The sequence below is a fragment of the Patiria miniata genome, unplaced genomic scaffold, assembly GCF_015706575.1.
Source record: "Patiria miniata isolate m_02_andy unplaced genomic scaffold, ASM1570657v1 HiC_scaffold_22, whole genome shotgun sequence".
NCBI classification, from domain to species: domain Eukaryota; kingdom Metazoa; phylum Echinodermata; class Asteroidea; order Valvatida; family Asterinidae; genus Patiria; species Patiria miniata.
The window spans coordinates 2,964,028-2,982,700 of record NW_024037061.1 but is presented as its reverse complement, the minus strand read 5'-3'; the positions used below and the strand labels follow the sequence as shown (position 1 = coordinate 2,982,700).

Genomic DNA, 18,673 nt, shown 5'->3' with positions numbered 1-18,673 from the left:
ACGAACCTCTAACAAAACATTATTATAAACAGAAATATCTATTTTAGTCTCAAAGTTTAATGATATGCTCTTTGCTTTGATCTTTTTCATTCATTACTAAAATTATTACCTTTCAGTTTGTGTTCCATTTTATCGCTTGTTTGGTTTTACTTTTTGACAAGTTAGATTGCAAATATTAAATAGCACAGGTTTTCCCGGCTATTGTAAAACGTTTATCATTCGAATTCACCGTTCCTAATAAACAAATTCGTCCACTGAGCAACATCGATTTAGTACACTTCAAATATTTAATTTCGTCTTTAGACAATTTCAAATTTGGTTTGACCAATCAAACAATGAACACATCATTTTCGTCCCGGGTATTCGATTTCGTCTCGTCTATGCCAAACCAAGTTACTCAGCAATCAAATTCGTTTCATTGATTTTATATAAGACGTATTATCATGGTACATTACTTCATCATGCGTCATTACGGACCTTTGGTGTGATTAAAGCATATTACAATACTTCATTTTCCGTAAGTCTTTTTAACGTATTCCTAATATAAGTGCCACTATATTTGTGTACTATAAAAAATGTCAAGCATGGGTTTATCACTGCATGTTCAAAGGTACATTTAAAGTTGGGCTTGTATTTGGCCTGTGGTATTCAAAGGAAAAAAATGCAGAACTCTTTCGTTTTTACAATCTTTTACGATCATGTTAATAAACCATTTAATTTGATCATGATACGGGTTCTAGTACTGGTACCACTGAGTGCCTGGGATGTTCCATGACGTAAATGGCGCTTCCGGCTCTAACCAGATATGCTGAACCCAAAAAACCAAACTTTTCTTTCTTTAAGTCTCAAAGTTTTTTTTTTCCTAAACCAATGCATGGTTTGCATAATAAAAACGTAGTCCAACCATAACGCAATGAAGATTTTCATTCGTAATTTTACAAAAAGGCTAGACTCCGTGAATCCAGCGTACACTTTACATGAATAAAATTATTTTTAATCTAATTAATTAATTAATTTAAGATAGCGGTTACATTGCGTCCCGCAACTGTTCGTCGTACGGCGCCCTCATATCGCTAATGGCCTGTTTCTTTTTATGAATTGCTTCTAGCTTTGAAGTCAAATTCATTGGTGATAACGTTAATTTGCAGAATTCCCTAACAACCCGACACGGCTATATGGACTTCACTAAATATCAGGAGTCTAGTTCATCATTGTCGCAATAAGCACGGCAACGAAGCAGATCAGTGGACCGGGTTTTCCAATCGCGGCACTGTTGTCGCCGCCCGTATAATCACCGATTTGGCTGTGAAGCTGCGGGCATTTCTCGGCCAGGTCCCCCACGGCTTTGCCCACGCCATACGCGTTCTCAGTAGTCGGCGGGAAGGCCACAGAGAGATAGTTGACTTCGTCCGGTACGAGCTGACTAGACGCGTCCCGCTCGAGGAAGGTGATGAACGCTCCGCCGATCGGTAGCAGCGTGTGATGACAAGACGTCAGTTCTCCTGCTTCGGAGATGTTAATCCTAGCTGGTAGGACTTCGCCTTTCAAGTTACAGGTGACGTCCATTTCAGCAACATAGGCCTGCAGAAGAAAGTTTAAAATGTGTGATCAATGATTGAATATTTGAGGCATTGTGCTTAGCATGCTACTTTGTTTTACTCAACGATGTGTACGTTTGACTTCCTTCAGCAAAACAAAAACAACTCACAAATCCCTATGTGATTTGTTTTCGTTTTGCTATGAAAGATAACTTACCCTTTTATGATCAGTAGACAGAACTAATGGTGTTTGTGTTCAAAATTCTGTAACTTGAAAAGTACATGAATTTTGAATGGTTCTTGTAGTACTGAAAGAAAGCTTAATGACTAGGCTTTCATAATCCTAGACTTTGAAAGTGCTATAGGCAAAACCTCACAAATTGGTCCTGCAAATTGTAGTGCATGTGAATACTGTACTTCCACACAAAAGCCATTCCGTTTCGATAGTTCACTAAGAAAAGCCTTACATTTTCAATGGGAACATCGGGCATCGGGTAGTGCGCCCTGACCGTCCCGTACACGATGATCTTCGCCTCGGCTGCCTGCTCGGCAACACTCTTGTGCCGCCAGTTGACCACGCTACACGGCCGACAAACCTCGCAGAACGCTAGAAGTAGAGAAACCACCACAAGCTGACGAAATCCAGTCATCTTTCTGTGCGTTTATTCCCCTTCCTTAATAGTAGGGCGATTTTGACACTGCAATGTAACGAAATGAAAGCGTTTGCTTATAACTGGCCATTAAGTGACGTATTGCATTTTATTTACGACATCACTTTGTCGTGCTTCAAAGAGAGACCTTTGGTCGATTTATAAGAAAAGCTGTTTTGCTTTGTCAGAAAATATTCGTTAACAAAGGACTTTATTTGTTTGGTGTGTTTCAACAACCATATATTCATCTGCGCCAAGTAATTTCTGTTTAATCAACTGAGCTGCCAAAAGCGGCCCTTAAGTCGGTATAGGGTGATTATTTCGAAATTTTGTAGGGTGAATATTTCGAAATGGTTTAATGGTGGAATTTTGCTTGACACTGCATAATGGACGCACTCTTCGTGCACATGTACATGTTTATAATGCTTATCACAGTGATTGCAATGGCAAAGTGAATGCACTAGGCCTATAGCGTTTCGTCATTAATAATAGTCGAGCGCATCACAAAAGGCTATTCAAGTTGTCAACAAGGATGATTGTGTGCACGGTTCGGTTCGATTCCCCCCCCCCCCCCCCATACTTGCCATATCACTGCATATATTGTATGCATCCAGTCACAATCAATCGTGATGGGTACCAGTAGGCCTTGTGTTGTATACACGTACAATGTATACTTACCTGTCGTTTGCACGTTGATACCAGAAACACGGGACTAGCTAGCTGTTTTGGAGAATTGTACGTATATTTTCTAATATGGCTATACTGTTGACATTCACCACGGATGGGTTATCAAGGTCACTTCATTGTTATGATAAATAAAGTCCATGTCATCATTCGATGGCTGCATGGTACCGAGTGGTGCCTGTTTGTGTTTTCCTTCCTCCGTGGTGTCACGATCGTTCTGTGCTAGCTGCATCATCGACCCTCCATAATCTGCGCACGGTGACGTTTGCAACAAGCGCGCGCTACTGTCACACACAAATTGAAGGCGAGTGCTTAGAAATAGGACGGCGTATAGCTTATCCGTATCTCAGTTGTTTGGGTTGAGGCGGTATGGTATGGCCACGAAATTCCCCGACTGTCCCACGATGGGCAGCAACATGAAATTTTCCCTCTGAAATTTACTAGCCCGAAATGGCAAAGAGTGGGGTTGATATCAGGAGTCGATTCATTTGACACTTACTTGGAGACGCTGTTAAGGGGATGAGATAGACTGGACACTATTTGACAGTAGGGGGCGACGTTTATGGTTGTCCTTTTGTGAGTGTGTGTCCGGAACCTAGGCATGCATTTGAAATAATGCGCGATTTTGCGCATTTTTTGTAGTACGACAAGAGGGAGTTTTTTTTTATAACCGTTTTAATCATCGCCGTCCATGCACGTGCTGATAAACAGAGATTTGAAAACTTAAACAATTATGACGCGCGCGCAGAGGTGATGCAATCCATGGATCCTTTTTATAGCTCCATGATCCGACCATCAATGGCTTTATGGAGCTAGCTACCGTTCCCCATATTAGTTTTTTTTGGGGGGGGGGGGGGCGGGAAACAGTCTTAACTCTGTACCCGCCCATAATGCTATGAAACAATCAACAAACATTGTCATGCGTATATTTTTCAAGAAATTGCAATCCCCCCCCCCCCCCACCCGTGGAGAAAATAAGACTACTTGTTGAACTTATTTTAAACATAAATAAACTTTTTTGTAACAAGAGAGGGCGCTCGGTCCTCGTATTTCACGAGGCCGATCCCAGCGAGCAAACTTTCGAAGCTCTGCGAACTGCCGACAGTTTTACCCATGGTTTTACTATTCAGCATTCTGTTTGCAGGGCGGGGGTACGAGCGAACGGGTCCTGATCCTTCGCTCGTACCCCCCGCCCTGCAAAACTGTTTGCAAGGCGGGGGGGGGGGGGGGGGGTTACGAGCGAACAGCGGGTCCCTGTAAAGTGTATTTGTGGGGTGGGGGATTCCAAATTTTCCTCTGGAAGTTCAAATTTTGCAACAGACTCCAGATAAGGCCCAAAAAAAGTCTCCGGTTTCTGGTATGCGCGCGCGTCGCCGTAGCCATGCGCGTCGGCAAAATGGAAAAAAAAACAATTTCAGTGAAAGATGATGTCTCAGAACCGCCAAACTCACTGGTTTGACTGGAATCCTGCTGCTGCACAATTTTAACGTGTTTTTAGGTGGGGTTATGGTCGTGAATAAGCTTTATGTGGCCTCTCTGGACTCCCAATCCCGTATAGGCCTACTTGTACTAAGTTTAGTCGGGCACCATTTGCAGTCATCAGCCGATTTTGAAGCAAAAAAATCAGGTAAAAAAAAAAAAAAGCCGCGTCGCCGCACCACTTTTTGGGCAAGCTCCATACCATAAACCGGAGACTTTTTTTTTGGCCTAAAAGAAGTACCTGTTGATTTTGTTCAACTTGCACTAAAGGCCCGTGGCGCATAAAGATTCTTCAAACGTACCCTTATTAATTATGGTACAATACTTCATCATGCGTCATTACGGACCTTTGGTGTGATTAAAGCACATTACAATACCTCATTTCCCTTAAGTCTTTTTTAACGTATTCATAATCTGTGCCACTTTATTTGTGTACTATAAAAAATGTCAAGCATGGGTTTATCACTGCATCTTCAAAGGTACATTTAAAGTTGGGCTTGTATTTGGCCTGTGGTATTCAAAGAAAAAAATGCGGAATTCTTTCGTTTTTTACAAACTTTTAGATCATGTTAATAAACCATTATATTTTATCATGATACAGGTTTGAGTACTGGTACCACTACGTGCCTGGGATGTTTCATGACGTAAATGGCGCATCTGGCTCTAACCAGAAATGATGAACAAAAAACAAGCTTTTCTTTCTTTAAATCACAAAGTTTTTTTTTTACCTAAACCAATGCATGTTTTGCATAATAAAAAATGTAGTCCAACCATAACGCAATAAAGATTTTCATTCGTAATTTTACAAAAAGGCTAGACTCCGTGAATCCAACGTATATTTTACATGAATAAAATTATTTTTAATCTAATCTAATTAATTAATTAATTTAAGATAGCGGTTACATTGTTTCAACTACTGTTTGTCGCATCGCGGCGCCCCCTCGTCGCTAAAAATATGACCTGTTTCCTTTTACGGTTGCCTCTTGCCTTGAACACAGTCAAATTCGTTGGTGATATTTATTAAACGTTAATTTGCAGGATTCTTTCTCTCCAAAAACCTGACGCGGCCGAGATCAGGAGTCTAGTTCATCATTGCCGCAATAAGCACGGCAACGAAGGAGATCAGTGGACCAGGTTTCCCAATCACGGCACTATTGTCGCCGCCCGTATATTCACCGACTCCGATTTGGCTGTGACTGAGCTGCGGGCATTTCTCGGCCAGGCCCCCCACGGCTTTGCCCACGCCGTACACGTTCTCACTCGTCGGCGGGAAGGCCACGGAAAGATGGTTGACTTCGTCCGGTACGAGCTGACCGGACGCGTCCCGTTCGAGGAAGGTGATGAATGCTCCGCCGATCGGTAGCAGCGTGTGATGACAAGACGTCAGTTTTCCTGCTTCGAAGATGTTGATCCTAGCTGGTAGAACTTCACCTTTCAAGTTACAGGTGACGTCCATTTCAGCAACATAGGCCTGCGAAGAAAGTTTAAAATGTGTGATAAATGATTGAATATTATAACCGTTTGATACATTGCGGTTTGCATGCTACTTTCAGCAAAACGAAAACAACTCTCTCACAAATCCCTAAGTGATTTGTTTTCGTTTTGCTATGAACGATAACTTGCCTTTTTTATGATCCGTAGACAGAACTTCAAAATGGTGTTTGTGTTCAAAATTCCGTAACTTGAAAAGTACATTAGTGATTTGATTGGTTCTTGTACTAAAAGAAAGCTTAATGACTGGGCTTTCTTACCCTAGATTTTGAAAGTGCTTACAGACAAAGCCTCATTCACAAATTGGTCCTGCAAATTATTGTAGTGCATGTGAACACTGTAGTACATGTACTACACAAAAGCCATTCCGTTTCGATAGTTCACTAAGAAAAGACTTACCCTTTCAATGGGAACATCAGGCATCGGGTAGTGCGCCCTGACCGTCCCGTACACGATGATCTTCGCCTCGGCTGCCTGCTCGGCAACGCTCTTGCGCCGCCAGTTGGCCACCTTACACGGCCGACAAACCTCGCAGAACGCTAGAAGTAGAGAAACCACCACAAGCTGACGAAATCCAGTCATGTTTCTGTGCGTTTATTCCCCTTCCTTAGTAGGGCGATTTTGACACTACAATATAACGAAATGAAAGTGTTTGCTTATAACTGGCCATTTAAGTGACGTATTACATTATATTTACGACAGCACTTTGTCGTGCTTCAAAGAGAGACCTTTGGTCGATTTTTAAGAAAAGCTGTTTTGTTTTGTCAGAAAATAGTAGTTAACAATGGACTTTACTTGTTTGGTGTGTTTCAACAACCATGTACATGTATATTCATCTGCGCCAATGTATTTATGTTTACTCAACTGCCAAAAACGGCCCTTAAGTCGGTATAGTGTGATTATTTCGAAATTTTGTAGTCAGGGTGAATATTTCGAAATGGTTTAATGGCGGAATTTTGCTTGACACAGCGCATAGACATGCACACTCTTCGTGTACATGTACATGTTTATAATACTTATACATTTGATAGTTGCAATGGCAAAGTGAATTGCACATGCCTATAGCGTTTCGTCATTAATAGTCGAGCGCATCACAAAAGGCTGTTCACTAAGTTATCAATTGAAGGATGATTGTGTGCACGGATCGGTTCAATTCTCGTACAAATACAAGGCTAGGCCCCCCTTGATACTTGCCATATCACTGCATATACTGTATGCATCCAGTCACAATCAATCGTGAGGCAGTAGGCCTTGTGTTGTATACACGTACAATCAATGTACATGTACATGTACTTACCTGTAGTTTGCACGTTGATACCAGAAACACGGGGCTAGCTTAGCTGTTTTGGAGAATTGTATGTAGGCCTGTACATGTATATTTTCTAATATGGCTATACTGTTGACATTCACCACGGATGGGTTATCAAGGTCACTTCCTTGTTATGATAAATAAAGTCCACGTCATCATTCGATGGTTGTGTTGTGCCCATTCTTGAAAATCTCGCAATCTTAAGACTGTGCGCGCATTCTTAAGAATGAGCGCCCATTCTTAAGAACGAGCACGCGTTCTTAAGAATGAGCGGCTGCGCTCACTCTTAAGATTGGGTGGGAATATCACGTGCACAATTTATGAATTTTGCCCAATCTTAACAAACATTGCACGACATAATTATGTTAAATAATTATGATAAAAATACGGGCGTTGAACTCCACAACTTCTTTCCACTAAACCAAAATCAATCAATGTTAACAGTTCCACATCGTAAAAATTGATTAAGTCAAACGCTCAGATGCCTATCACATCGCATGTTCCATTCAGTGGATGATACAGTCGATTCCATCCCTCCGTGAAGTTCTCCAGAGTCGTCCGGCTCGGTCCTGCAGCTGGTGGTTTTTGCTATATTCATAAATACCTCAGACAGTTTAGCTATTCCTATTGGTCGAGAGCCCGTCACGTGGCCGGTATTAAACGGATGATAAAGACATGGCTAGCTGGTCTTAAACACTTTTCCAGTGTCACAATAAAATGTGGACTCCTAAAAATCCAGTGCCTCTTACCGTTTCATTGGTTGAACGTTCATAATCCTCACGTAGGCATGCGCAACACTACAAGCGAGTCAGAATTTTATAGTTCTAAATTCAAAACGCAACGCCCCAGGTGCGTTCTGCGTGACATCGCGCAGAACATGTTACGCGCGCGTCAATCTCCATAAAAGGGTTGTTTACATCTTACTCGCCAGCTGAACAGTCCATTATTTTGCTAGAGGGATGTTTCAAAAAGCATGAAGTGAACTTGTTGAACAAAATCGGGATTTTTTGAACGAATTATTTGAATTTTTTTTACGGATAAGGTATTTATGAATGGGAATAAATATGTGCTCGGTCGGTATTTATCACTCGTTTAATACCGCTTAGAGTCTGGGTGCTGATAATTACCCTCGCCTCCGGCTCGGGTAATTATCAGCACCCAGACTCTAAGCGGTATTAAACGAGTGATAAAAACCTCCGGAGCACACATTTATTCCCTTATTTAACAGTTGTTGACTGATGTGATGTGGGATATGACGTTTTGAACACCCGAGGGCTGCATAGCGCCCGAGGCGAAGCCGAGGGTGCTATGCGTCCCCGAGGGTGTTCAAAACGTCATATCATATCACACATCACATCAGTCAACAACTGTTTTGTCATACCTCTGTCTTGATGATGTGTTTTACTTGTTTTTCTAAGGGAAATTAAGGGTGGCAAACTGAAGGAATCTTTGAAAAATTTTCTTTCAACATAATATAGATGTAGGGGCAATAAAACAAGCTTAAGTTCAGGGAAATTTGGGGTAAAGGTTTTACAAGTTTAATTTAAAAAAAATCTTCTGTCCAGTTTTTTCACAGGAAGTGTCTCGAAACGAGTGTCCCTGCCCGTTTCTTCGCAGAATTCTCGTACAACGCGGACTGCGTAGTCGGTCACACAACAAACTCTGATATGCCCATCACATCGCATGTTCCATTCAGTGGATGACATACGGTATTCGATTCCATCCCTCCGTGAAGTTCTCCATTTTCGTCCGTCTCGGATATCGTCCTGCAGCTGGTGGTCTTTACTATGGCTTTTCTGAAGTTCTTTGTTTGATATGAAGGTCAATCGGCCGGTTGTGCAGTAAGTTAGCATAAACCATCTCCTCAGTTTCTCTTTATAAAGAAAAATAATAGAAACATTTTGGTAGGCGTTAAGCCAAGGTAGCTCTACTGAGTGGAGCGCTGGAACTTCGGTACCCTCCGTACAAGCTGTACGGAGGGTACCGAAGTTCCAGCGCTCCACTCAGTAGAGCTAAAGCCAAGGCAGACATAAATTCAATCAGATTTGCATATAAAAGTTATAAAGGTTATTGGAATAAACTATTTTAAACAAGTCAACTTTTGTTCATTGCCATTGCCGGGTCAGTCATGCACGTTTAGGCCTATGTCTTTAAAAAAAACATGGACGGCAACGACCAGCATGACAGGTCTAGATCGCATGGAATTTGAACAGAATATCTCGCTAGCTACCACACAGGCCTCCATCCCCTCAAACTCAGAGCGAAAACACTAACGATATTGTAATTTGCTATGTTCATATTCCTCCATGCCATGTTGTATAGGCCTCGTTAAAAAACAACTTACTTGCGAATAAATTGTCCTATTCTTCAACGCTCCTTACTTCCCGACTCCATGGCAGCAATCTAATGCTGCGCTCACCTTGACTATACTCCTCATCGATTTTGATCAATTTAGATCTCTGTTTCTTTCAAAAATGACAAAGAAACCGAAGAAAACCCAACTTCATTTTTTAATCCTCCGTTCGAAAGTGTACACAACTCGCATGCGAAATTGTGTTCTTTACCCTTTTCAAAAAACGCGCGCGCGGACGCACGTTCGTACGCGATGTCCTATCCAGTCTGTGTATATGGAGATCAATGTCCGGAACCTAGGCATGCATTTGAAATAATTGATGATTTTGCGCACTTTTTGTGGTACGACAAGAGAGAGGTTTTTTTTCATAACCGTGTAATCATCACCGTCCATGCACGTGCTGATAAACAGCGATTTTAAAATAAACAATCATGATGCGCGCGCGCAGAGGTGATCCAATCCCGTCCCCATAGTTATTTTTTGGGGGGGGGGGGGGCGGGAAACAGTCTAACTCCTTACCCGTCGTACCCACCCATAATGCAATGTGACATTATGTCCCATTTTTGTACCATACCGGTACAAAAGAAAAGAATATGATGAAACAATCAACAAACATTGCCATGCATATATTTTTCTAGAAATTGCAATGCCTCCCCCCCCCCCCGGCCCCCGACTAGTTGTTGAACTTATTTAAAAAATAAATAAAAAAAAATTGTAACAAGAGAGGGCGCTCGTATTTTTTCACGAGGCCGATCGATCCGAGAGATGCGAGAGCGAACTTTCGAAGCTCCGCAAATTGCAGACAGTTTTACTTTTCAGCAGGCGGAAGCACACATTCAAGGAAAAAAACTTTTATTCTTCCTTCTTGGAGATTGTATTGACAGTCTCTAACAAAAATGTGGAGGTTTCTGTGTCTGTGGCTCTTCTGCCTCATCCCGTCGGTCCTGAGCGGGCCCGTCGTGCCGGTGTTGGCCGGGGACTTGCTGCCTCCTCCACGGTACACCGTCGACCTCGACATGCCGGAAGAGACGCGTTGGCGACCGGTCCTGCAGCACTGGAACAAAACCCAGTATCGGGAGATGATACGAAACCAAGTGCTGCTGTAAGTTGACAATTGTTAATGGCAGGAAGAACATGTTAAATAAAAAATGAAACGATTGATGTTTTCAATCTTTGAGATTTGAAAAAAAGAAGGTTTTTTTTTTAAACTTAAAGTTTGGCAGTGTATAAATATTGTGTTCATGGTGTTGCAGACCCCCCCCCCCCCCCAAAAAGAAAACCACAACAATCTGTCACAGGACCACATTTCTTTAATTCTTGGGATTTGACATATGAGTTTGTGTATTTTCATGCAAAACCAACTGTTAATGTTGGACATAAAAATGTCCACTTCACCATGGTAAAAACGGCTTTTCATGTTGTAGCCTAGAATATCTGGCAAACTTAATTGTTCTTCAAAATTTCAGAAGCGATTGGATAGATAAAATGAAATACTTCAGTAATCTTTATACCATTGATTGATGCTTTTTTTTGTTCAAGGGAGTCTAAAAAACAAAATTTAAGTGAAGGTTTTGTAACCGTTGCAAATTGGAAAAGTTATTATCCATTCAATGCATTCATCGCATAATCCATTTATTTAACAACAACAAATCTTACAATAACAAGAAAAGGGGTACTTTGAACCACTTGACCTCTCTGATAATGATATGTTGACAGAGCAAATCACTGTGTGGGCACAATGCGGATCAACGAGATAATTGACCTTAAACAAATTGTCATTGATAGATGGCTGTGGCAGTTTTCAAAAGACAGAAAAGTATGAGTTCCCAAAATGTTTAGACACGGTGTCGTAACTGTTAAGTATTCTTTATAGTCTCACAGGTGTTCTCACACTGGGAGATCCAGAAAAGGGGGGGGGGGGGGGGGTTGCATTTACGGGTAGTACAGAAACAGGGTACGTGCCAAGGTACCCGTTAAAGAAACCCAACGCCAAACATGCCAACATTTCAGATCTCGGAAGTTGCAGTTTAGATTGTTTACAAAGGTCTGCACGATAATACTACCACATCGGCACATCAATCCAGCAAGATACAAGTGTGTACAGTGAGCTTTATAGCTTTACGGTGTAACCTGCAGCTTTCGCGAGCATCGAAAATGTGAAATATGTTTTGTTTTTCCATGTAGCTTGGTTTTCATTTTGAAAATTCCCGACAAATGACTTGAAAACCTTTCTTTTTCATTATCTGAGAAGTAACTGAGTAATTTGTAAAGTTGGTTATGGGTACCCGTTCCCATAATCTAGAATTATGACATTAACGGTCGGGTAGTCAAGTCACTGTTCCGATGCACATCCCATGGGGGGGGGGGGGGGTAAGATGGAACTGCCTCCCCCCAACATTAAGTGTAAATTTTTAAATAACTTAAGAAAAGTGAAGATGACTGTGTTAAATTCGTTGCCATGATGTATTAATATACAGAAATAAAGCCGGCAGCAAAGAGCACCCCCCGCCCCGCCTGCATTTTGAAAATTTAAACAAGCAAATTATGTAAAACTGACATCGGAATGTAACACGTTTTTTTTTATCAAATGAACCACAAGGAAAACTGACTAAGTAAAATAACCAGTTTTTACAGTGAAAAAAAAATGAAGTGGACAAGAGTGCGACATGAACCCAGTACCGTTAAAAAACCGTACCAGTGCTCTATGGCAGCTGATAGAATGCCAGTGCAGTTCAGAGGCTGCTGGTTAGAATCTCACTCTTGACAATTTGTAAATTGTTGGATTCAGCAGTTTAGTATTTTACTTTCATAATTAATTCACTGCTTTACTTCTTCCTTTGCTGTTACATCCTTAACAGCAAAGTAATGTCTCCGGAGCTCTTGGCCCTTCTCAATGTCTTGGCGAGTCAGATTGATTACTTTCTCCCATCTCCTTATGCTGGCGAGATCCGCGGCGTCGCCAACTACTTTGAGATGGACATTGGAGAGGTTGTCTTCCTCAATGTCTTGTATTCATTCTCAGCTACCACGACGTAAGTACAAGGTAAAGTGGTGTAAAAAGTCCGGTCAAAGGTCAATCCCGAGTCTTTTCACAAGTCCAGTTACTAGATGAACAATTACAAAGAAATACCTTTATCATAGTTCATTTGATAGCATGTGGTTGGCTTGTGATTGACTTGTGACTGGCTTGTGATTGACTTGTGATTGACTTCACTTGTGATTGACTTGTGATAGACATGTGATTGACTTGTGATTGATTTGTGATTGACGCGTGACGTGTGATTGACTTGTGATTGAGTAATGATTGATTTGTGATGGACTTGTGATTGACTTGTGATGGACTTGTGATTGACTTGTGATGGACTTGTGATTGACTTGTGATTGACTTGTGATGGACTTGTGCTTGACTTGTGATGGACTTGTGATTGACTTGCGATTGACTTGTGATTGTCTTGTGATGGACTTGTGATGGATTTGTAATTGACTTGTGATTGACTTGTGATCGACTTGTGATAGACTTGTGATTGACTTGTGATCGACTTGTGATCGACTTGTGATTGACTTTTGATTGACTTTTGATTGACTTGTGATTGTCTTGTGATGGACTTGTGATGGATTTGTAATTGACTTGTGATCGACTTGTGATGGACTTGTGATTGACTTGTGATTGACTTGTGATGGACTCGTGATGGATTTGTGATTGACTTGTGATTAACTTGTTTATTGACTTGTGATTGACTTGTGATGGACTCGTGGTTGACTTGTGATGGACTTGTGATAGACTTGTGATGGATTTGTAATGGAATTGTGATGGATTTGTGATTGACACGTGTTAATCACTTGTGATTGATGTGTAATTGACTTGTGATTGACTTGTGATTGACCTGTGATGGACTTGTGATGGGCTTGTGATTGACTTGTGATGGACTTTTGATGGACTCTGATGGACATGTTATGGACTTGCAATGGACTTGTGATGGACTTGTGATTGACACGTGTTTATCACTTGTGATTGACATGTAATTGACTTGTGATGGACTTGTGATTGACTTGTGATTGACTTGTGAGGGTCTTGTGATATACTTATGATGATTTGTGATAAGTTATATAACTACATGTACATCACCAAAGACAATATTATCTCACTAGGAGTTGCACCAGCATCGTGGCACAGGATAGCGACGGCAACATCTGGCACGGACGCAACTTGGATTTCGCATTTACAGAAGTTCTAAGAAACTTGACGGCTGAGATTGACTTCCAAAGCAAGGGCAAGGTGACAGGAACTGTTTCTTTACGTCTTTTAAATTTAAATTCTTAAATTCAAAAGTCAAAATTTTTCCTTAGTGAGTGTAGTGGTTATCTGAACTACAATTACTTTTTCAGCCGTATTGTGCACCTTTAATTTATTTCAATCATTCTGGCAATTTGTATGCCAAAATGATGCGAAAAGTCACATCAGTTTAGGGACTTCAAATCGTAGTTTACATAAATAAGTAACAGGTCACCTGATCAACTTTTGACCAATGAAATGGCTGGTCCCAGCTATTCATGAATCATTCATGAGTACACTTATGCATCTTAATGTGATTTTTATTTTCTTCTCAGACTTTGTATACCAGCACTGTATTTGTTGGGAATGTGGGCGCAGTGACCAGCCAGCGTCCGAATGGTTTTACCGTCTCCTTGAACGAAAGACGTAAGTGCAGAAAGTTTTTCTATGACAAGGCCAAGGCAACAACTGTGTATATGGTCCAATAATGATATTTTTTGAGGATATATTAATGAGGCAATATTACACAGTCTTTGTTCCTGTTTTAATCTGGAGAAAAAAATGCAGATTATTATTATTTTCAAAATGTTGTTTCTTGGCCAACATGGACGGCCCAATTTCTATCTAACAAACCAAAAAAGCTCTTTTAGGGTTAAGAAAGTTTTGAACTTCCTAAAAGTCCATTCATGTGTCCTTTTATCATCAGATAACGGCACTCTTGAAGAAAACCTCATCCAGATTCTGAAAGCGCTGATATCCAGAAACACTGTCTTCACTTCGTTTCAAATAAGAGATGTAAGTTATTGAAAGTCAGTTTTAAAATATGTACTTTGCAAAATGTCCAATTCTTTTGAAGTGTATGAAATCTTTTGTAGTGTAGTGTATGAAATTAACCTTTCAGCTCCGATGAAGGCCAAGTAGGGCCAAAAATTCAGCTACAAAATTCCCGTTGAGCACTGCTTGAACTTATTTTTATCATATAAACCTATTGAACATCCATTTTTGGATGAAATGTTTGTATAAAGTGATATTTTTTAAACATTTAAAATGTTCCATGCTTTCCTGACAAATGAGGGCGCTGTTGCTGTGAGGCTTTATTAAAGGCACACACTCTTCGGTGTAGGGGTTTTTCTGTTCAAATTGTGAACATAAACATTTTCTAATTAGACACATAAAGTTTTCTCATAGACTTTAATACTGCCATGTATTTAAACAAAAACCTTTGAATCACCAAAAACAGAAAAATTTATGACGGCAAAAAAAAACCCCAAGTTCTTGCAACTTTTGGTGCTGCTGAAATAGCTGTTTCTGCTTTGAATGGCATGACAGTTTTGCTCATGAATATGTAAATTTGCATTAGTGTAAAACCAAAAAAGGCACCCAAAAACCCTATAAAATGACAAAATGAAGATTGAAAACTGGAAGGGTATATTTTCAAGGATTGCATCAGATAAATTCTTTGTCTTGATCTTTGAAATGGCCTCGATTTGAAATCTAGGCGCTCGCGGCCGGGGACGATTTTCAAAGTGCCATGGATCGCATGACCAACAAAAAAGAGACGGCGCCCAACTATTTCATCGTTGGCGGGGTTCGGGCTGGAGAGGGCGCTGTGATCACAAGAGACCGATTGAGGGCGCTAGACGTGTGGCGCCTTAACGCATCCGCTGGGAGGTGAGAGGTGAACTTTCTGATCGTTTGTAAACATCGAGAGCCATTTTGTAAGGACTGCCACAAAGGGTATAAATCTAAGCCATGGCTGGCAATAGTTTTTGCCAAAAATTGCATATTAACGCACTTATTATGTAAAAAAGAGGCATCTTTATTAAGTCTTTGGAAGCATTTGAATCTCTTGATATGTTTGGAAACGTTAAGTACTATTCTTTTCTTTTTGCAAAGTTGACCTTCCATAGTTTTGCCAACAAGTGATTGGCAAAAAGTACCAACCACGGATCGGTGAAGAAAGTTCAATATATTGCCATAGAAACCAATGGTAAATACCCCAACATCAAAAATTTGGGGAAAAATACAACTCTGCAAGGTGTTTAAGACTATATCGACTTGAGCTTGATTACATTTTTTTTATAATCCAATTTCTTTTAGGGATTTTTCTCCACAAATGTTCACTCATTAAAAGTGTTCAATTGTATTGCAAAACGGAGCAACTTTCAGATCCAATTTCAATCAAATGTGACTATTGCATACTTTACAGATGGTTTGTGTTGGAGACGAACTATGATCATTGGCTGCCACCACCGAAGACAGACGACCGGAGGTAAGCAAGAATAACCCACTTGCCCCAGTAAAGTCTTGTAAAATTCCACCAATATTTAAAAAAAGGCAGTGTATATTTTGCCGGAGACGGCAAACCTTTAGTAAACGTTAGTTTGCCGGATATGCACTGAACATGCGCAGTTACTGTTTTTTTGTACCTAAACATTTTCCGGTGACAAGTTTTAGTCTGGCTCCATGCCAAAATTATCGTTGTTACCTCGTATTCACAAGATGGGATTCAGACCATTTTATAATTTCGGACTTTATTTCCCTTTTAAAAAAAATCCTCCAGAGCCACAAATCTGAAAAAGAAAATGTAATACTCTGCAAAAAATGTTTGAGACATGTTAAAATAATAAAAGAAGAATGTTCTTATTTATTTGGGGATGAGAAAACAAAACTTAAAAATGTGGTGTGGTCGGAATCGAACGCGAGTCATCCCGCTTACTAGAGCCTTTGCTTAACCATTACACCAAACGTGCTACACAACTTTTGGTGGGAATTTAATACATCTTATAATTCAGCCCTATTTTAAAGAGTACAGCGCCCTCTGTTGATATGGATTGCCGCCGGCAAACCTTTAGTAATCGTTAGTTTGCCGTCATTACCTCTGGCAAAATATCCACTATCTTAAAAAAAAGAAAAATCTTGATAACGATTGACAATGATTCAGATATTTTTTTCCAACTGGAATTAGGGACGCCGGGAACAAGGCAATGGAGGCGATTGGACAGAAAAATATCAACCTGGACAACTTACTGAAGGTGCTGTCTGTTACACCGGTTTGCCGTGGGTAGGTAGTCTGCTGAGATACATTTTTAGGTTGGGGAGGAAAACGGGGTTGGGGGGGGGGGTTCAACATGTTAGGTTTTGAACATTTGTCTTCGGATTTTGAGCGGTGTTATGATAAGAATGTTGCAACCTGACGCTACTTCTGCGGTTGTGTGCAAAGTACGGAGAGTCCAAATTTTTTTTAAAGTATTTCCTAACAAAATTGGAAATGTTTCTCAGTCCCAGATTCATGTCTCATCATCATTTTTGCAATGACTGACCTTTATTGAGATGATATATTTTTTTAAAAATCAGTGTCGGATTGTAACATTCTTTCCGGTGTTATTATTGGAAACGAACAAAATGCTTGAAAAGCAAATGATCCTGAATGCCTTTTAAAAATCATAGACTGTATAAATACCCGTTATTATTCTTTTACAGGGAGACTGTTTACACAACATTGATGAGTGCTGCCCACCCAGGCCTCTACAAAACCTTTATTCGTCGATGTGGCTAGGGGAAAGTTCATGAAATGATTTCCTAACTTTTGAATTGTCTGTTGCACAAAATATTATCTGCAAATACTGAAAAAAACTTGTCAATTTTCCATAAGACACAAAAATGTCTTAAACAGGATTGAAACTTGCAGTTTCCAGTATTATCGGGTATTATTAATGAGAAATATATATTTGTTCATTTTCTAATTATGGTATGAACTTCAAATACATGTATCGTGCTTTTTTAATTGAACAATTTAAAAAATAAACACGGTGCACTGTATTTTGATTTTTCAGTCGGTGTTGATATGTTCGTACGAGTCTGAAATTTTGCTGTTGGAAAATTCCTAACAATTGGAGGTGTCATTGCAAAAAATATAAAACTGAATTGAAAAAAAAATAACTTAATAAAATGATATGTTATTTAAATTAAAGGCAATGTTATTTTTTTATCGATGTATTTTAAATTAAGCCTTGTTGATGGATGTTTTTTGTCAGTACTGGATTCCTTGAAGATAAATATTGCCATTTAATGAATGCATTATATGAAGAAAAAATTATATTTTGCGATTTGATGTAAATTTTACAAACAAAATGTCTCTGTACCAGAGAAATCGTGCCTACAATGATTGTTGACAATTAAAATATAGTTTTACTATTCAATTTATATTTTTTTAAATGCAACTGAATATGTAAATATTGAAATTAGATATGCAAAAGAATATATTTTGTGAGGGAGGATGTCATTAATGAATTAATTCATTCCTAATTCTTTTTAAGAATGTAGAGATTATGCGTAATTATACATTAGTAATTTAAAGTTTTATGGTATATTTGGTATATTAATTAAAATAACTCAAAATAAACGAAACATACTGCATTAGTTGGTTTTTCATTTGCAGTTTTGTTAATTTTTTTTTACTTGGATTAAATCATTTTCTTTACAAAGGTAAATGTGTGAAATATTTTGACATTTGACATGGGGGGGTTAATAATATAAATGTTTATTCATAAATGGCACGTATCCACCAATATTGGTGCTCAAAGGCGTTACGTCAATTATCCTGCACATTTGGGCGAATGAAACGTTCCAAAGACAATCTCAGCTCCCTGGGGGAATATACAGCTCAATGCTGTCATTTTGGCACAAAGCAGCTAAAAATCAATCGCAATAACCATCTCTGCCCTTACAGGTACCCATTTACTCCTGGGTGGAAAGAAGCAATGAGTGACAAAGTGCAGTGCCCAAGGACACACACCAGTGTTCTTCAAAATCTTAGACATGTCTACCGTTGAGATAACTCGACCGTTGAGACAATTCGACTCCGGACAACCCAACTGTTGAGACAACATGACT

General features: G+C 39.8%; 3 protein-coding genes across 7 annotated transcripts; 1 reads left to right on the top strand and 2 right to left on the bottom strand.

The window, feature by feature from the left end:
• Positions 1 to 37: 37 nt before the first annotated feature.
• Positions 38 to 3,390, bottom strand: LOC119730432. 3 transcript variants are annotated; one of them, XM_038203319.1, is made up of 3 exons: positions 3,372 to 3,390; positions 2,006 to 2,236; positions 38 to 1,581 (listed from the first exon to the last, which is right to left on the bottom strand). In XM_038203319.1, the coding sequence occupies exons 2-3, from the start codon at positions 2,186 to 2,188 to the stop codon at positions 1,201 to 1,203; spliced, it is 564 nt and encodes a 187-aa protein (XP_038059247.1). In that variant the 5' UTR covers positions 2,189 to 2,236; positions 3,372 to 3,390; the 3' UTR covers positions 38 to 1,200. The 3 variants fall into 3 exon arrangements, with proteins under 3 accessions (XP_038059247.1, XP_038059248.1, XP_038059246.1); XM_038203320.1 differs by lacking the exon at positions 3,372 to 3,390 and adding an exon at positions 2,602 to 2,742; XM_038203318.1 differs by lacking the exon at positions 3,372 to 3,390 and adding an exon at positions 2,867 to 3,005 and having other exon boundaries at positions 40 to 1,581.
• Positions 3,391 to 4,743: 1,353 nt separating this feature from the next.
• LOC119730430 lies at positions 4,744 to 7,921 on the bottom strand. Of its 3 annotated transcripts, none has more exons than XM_038203317.1 (3): positions 7,901 to 7,921; positions 6,242 to 6,469; positions 4,744 to 5,822 (listed from the first exon to the last, which is right to left on the bottom strand). In XM_038203317.1, the coding sequence occupies exons 2-3, from the start codon at positions 6,422 to 6,424 to the stop codon at positions 5,433 to 5,435; spliced, it is 573 nt and encodes a 190-aa protein (XP_038059245.1). In that variant the 5' UTR covers positions 6,425 to 6,469; positions 7,901 to 7,921; the 3' UTR covers positions 4,744 to 5,432. The 3 variants fall into 3 exon arrangements, with proteins under 3 accessions (XP_038059245.1, XP_038059243.1, XP_038059244.1); XM_038203315.1 differs by lacking the exon at positions 7,901 to 7,921 and adding an exon at positions 7,140 to 7,364; XM_038203316.1 differs by lacking the exon at positions 7,901 to 7,921 and adding an exon at positions 7,037 to 7,128.
• A 2,279-nt stretch (positions 7,922 to 10,200) lies between these two features.
• LOC119730916 (N-acylethanolamine-hydrolyzing acid amidase-like) lies at positions 10,201 to 18,209 on the top strand. Its single transcript, XM_038203979.1, has 9 exons — positions 10,201 to 10,606; positions 12,363 to 12,536; positions 13,654 to 13,780; positions 14,113 to 14,203; positions 14,484 to 14,572; positions 15,276 to 15,448; positions 15,987 to 16,049; positions 16,746 to 16,841; positions 17,261 to 18,209. Exons 1-9 carry the CDS (start codon positions 10,401 to 10,403, stop codon positions 17,334 to 17,336), a joined length of 1,095 nt encoding a protein of 364 aa, XP_038059907.1. The 5' UTR covers positions 10,201 to 10,400; the 3' UTR covers positions 17,337 to 18,209.
• Positions 18,210 to 18,673: the final 464 nt, after the last annotated feature.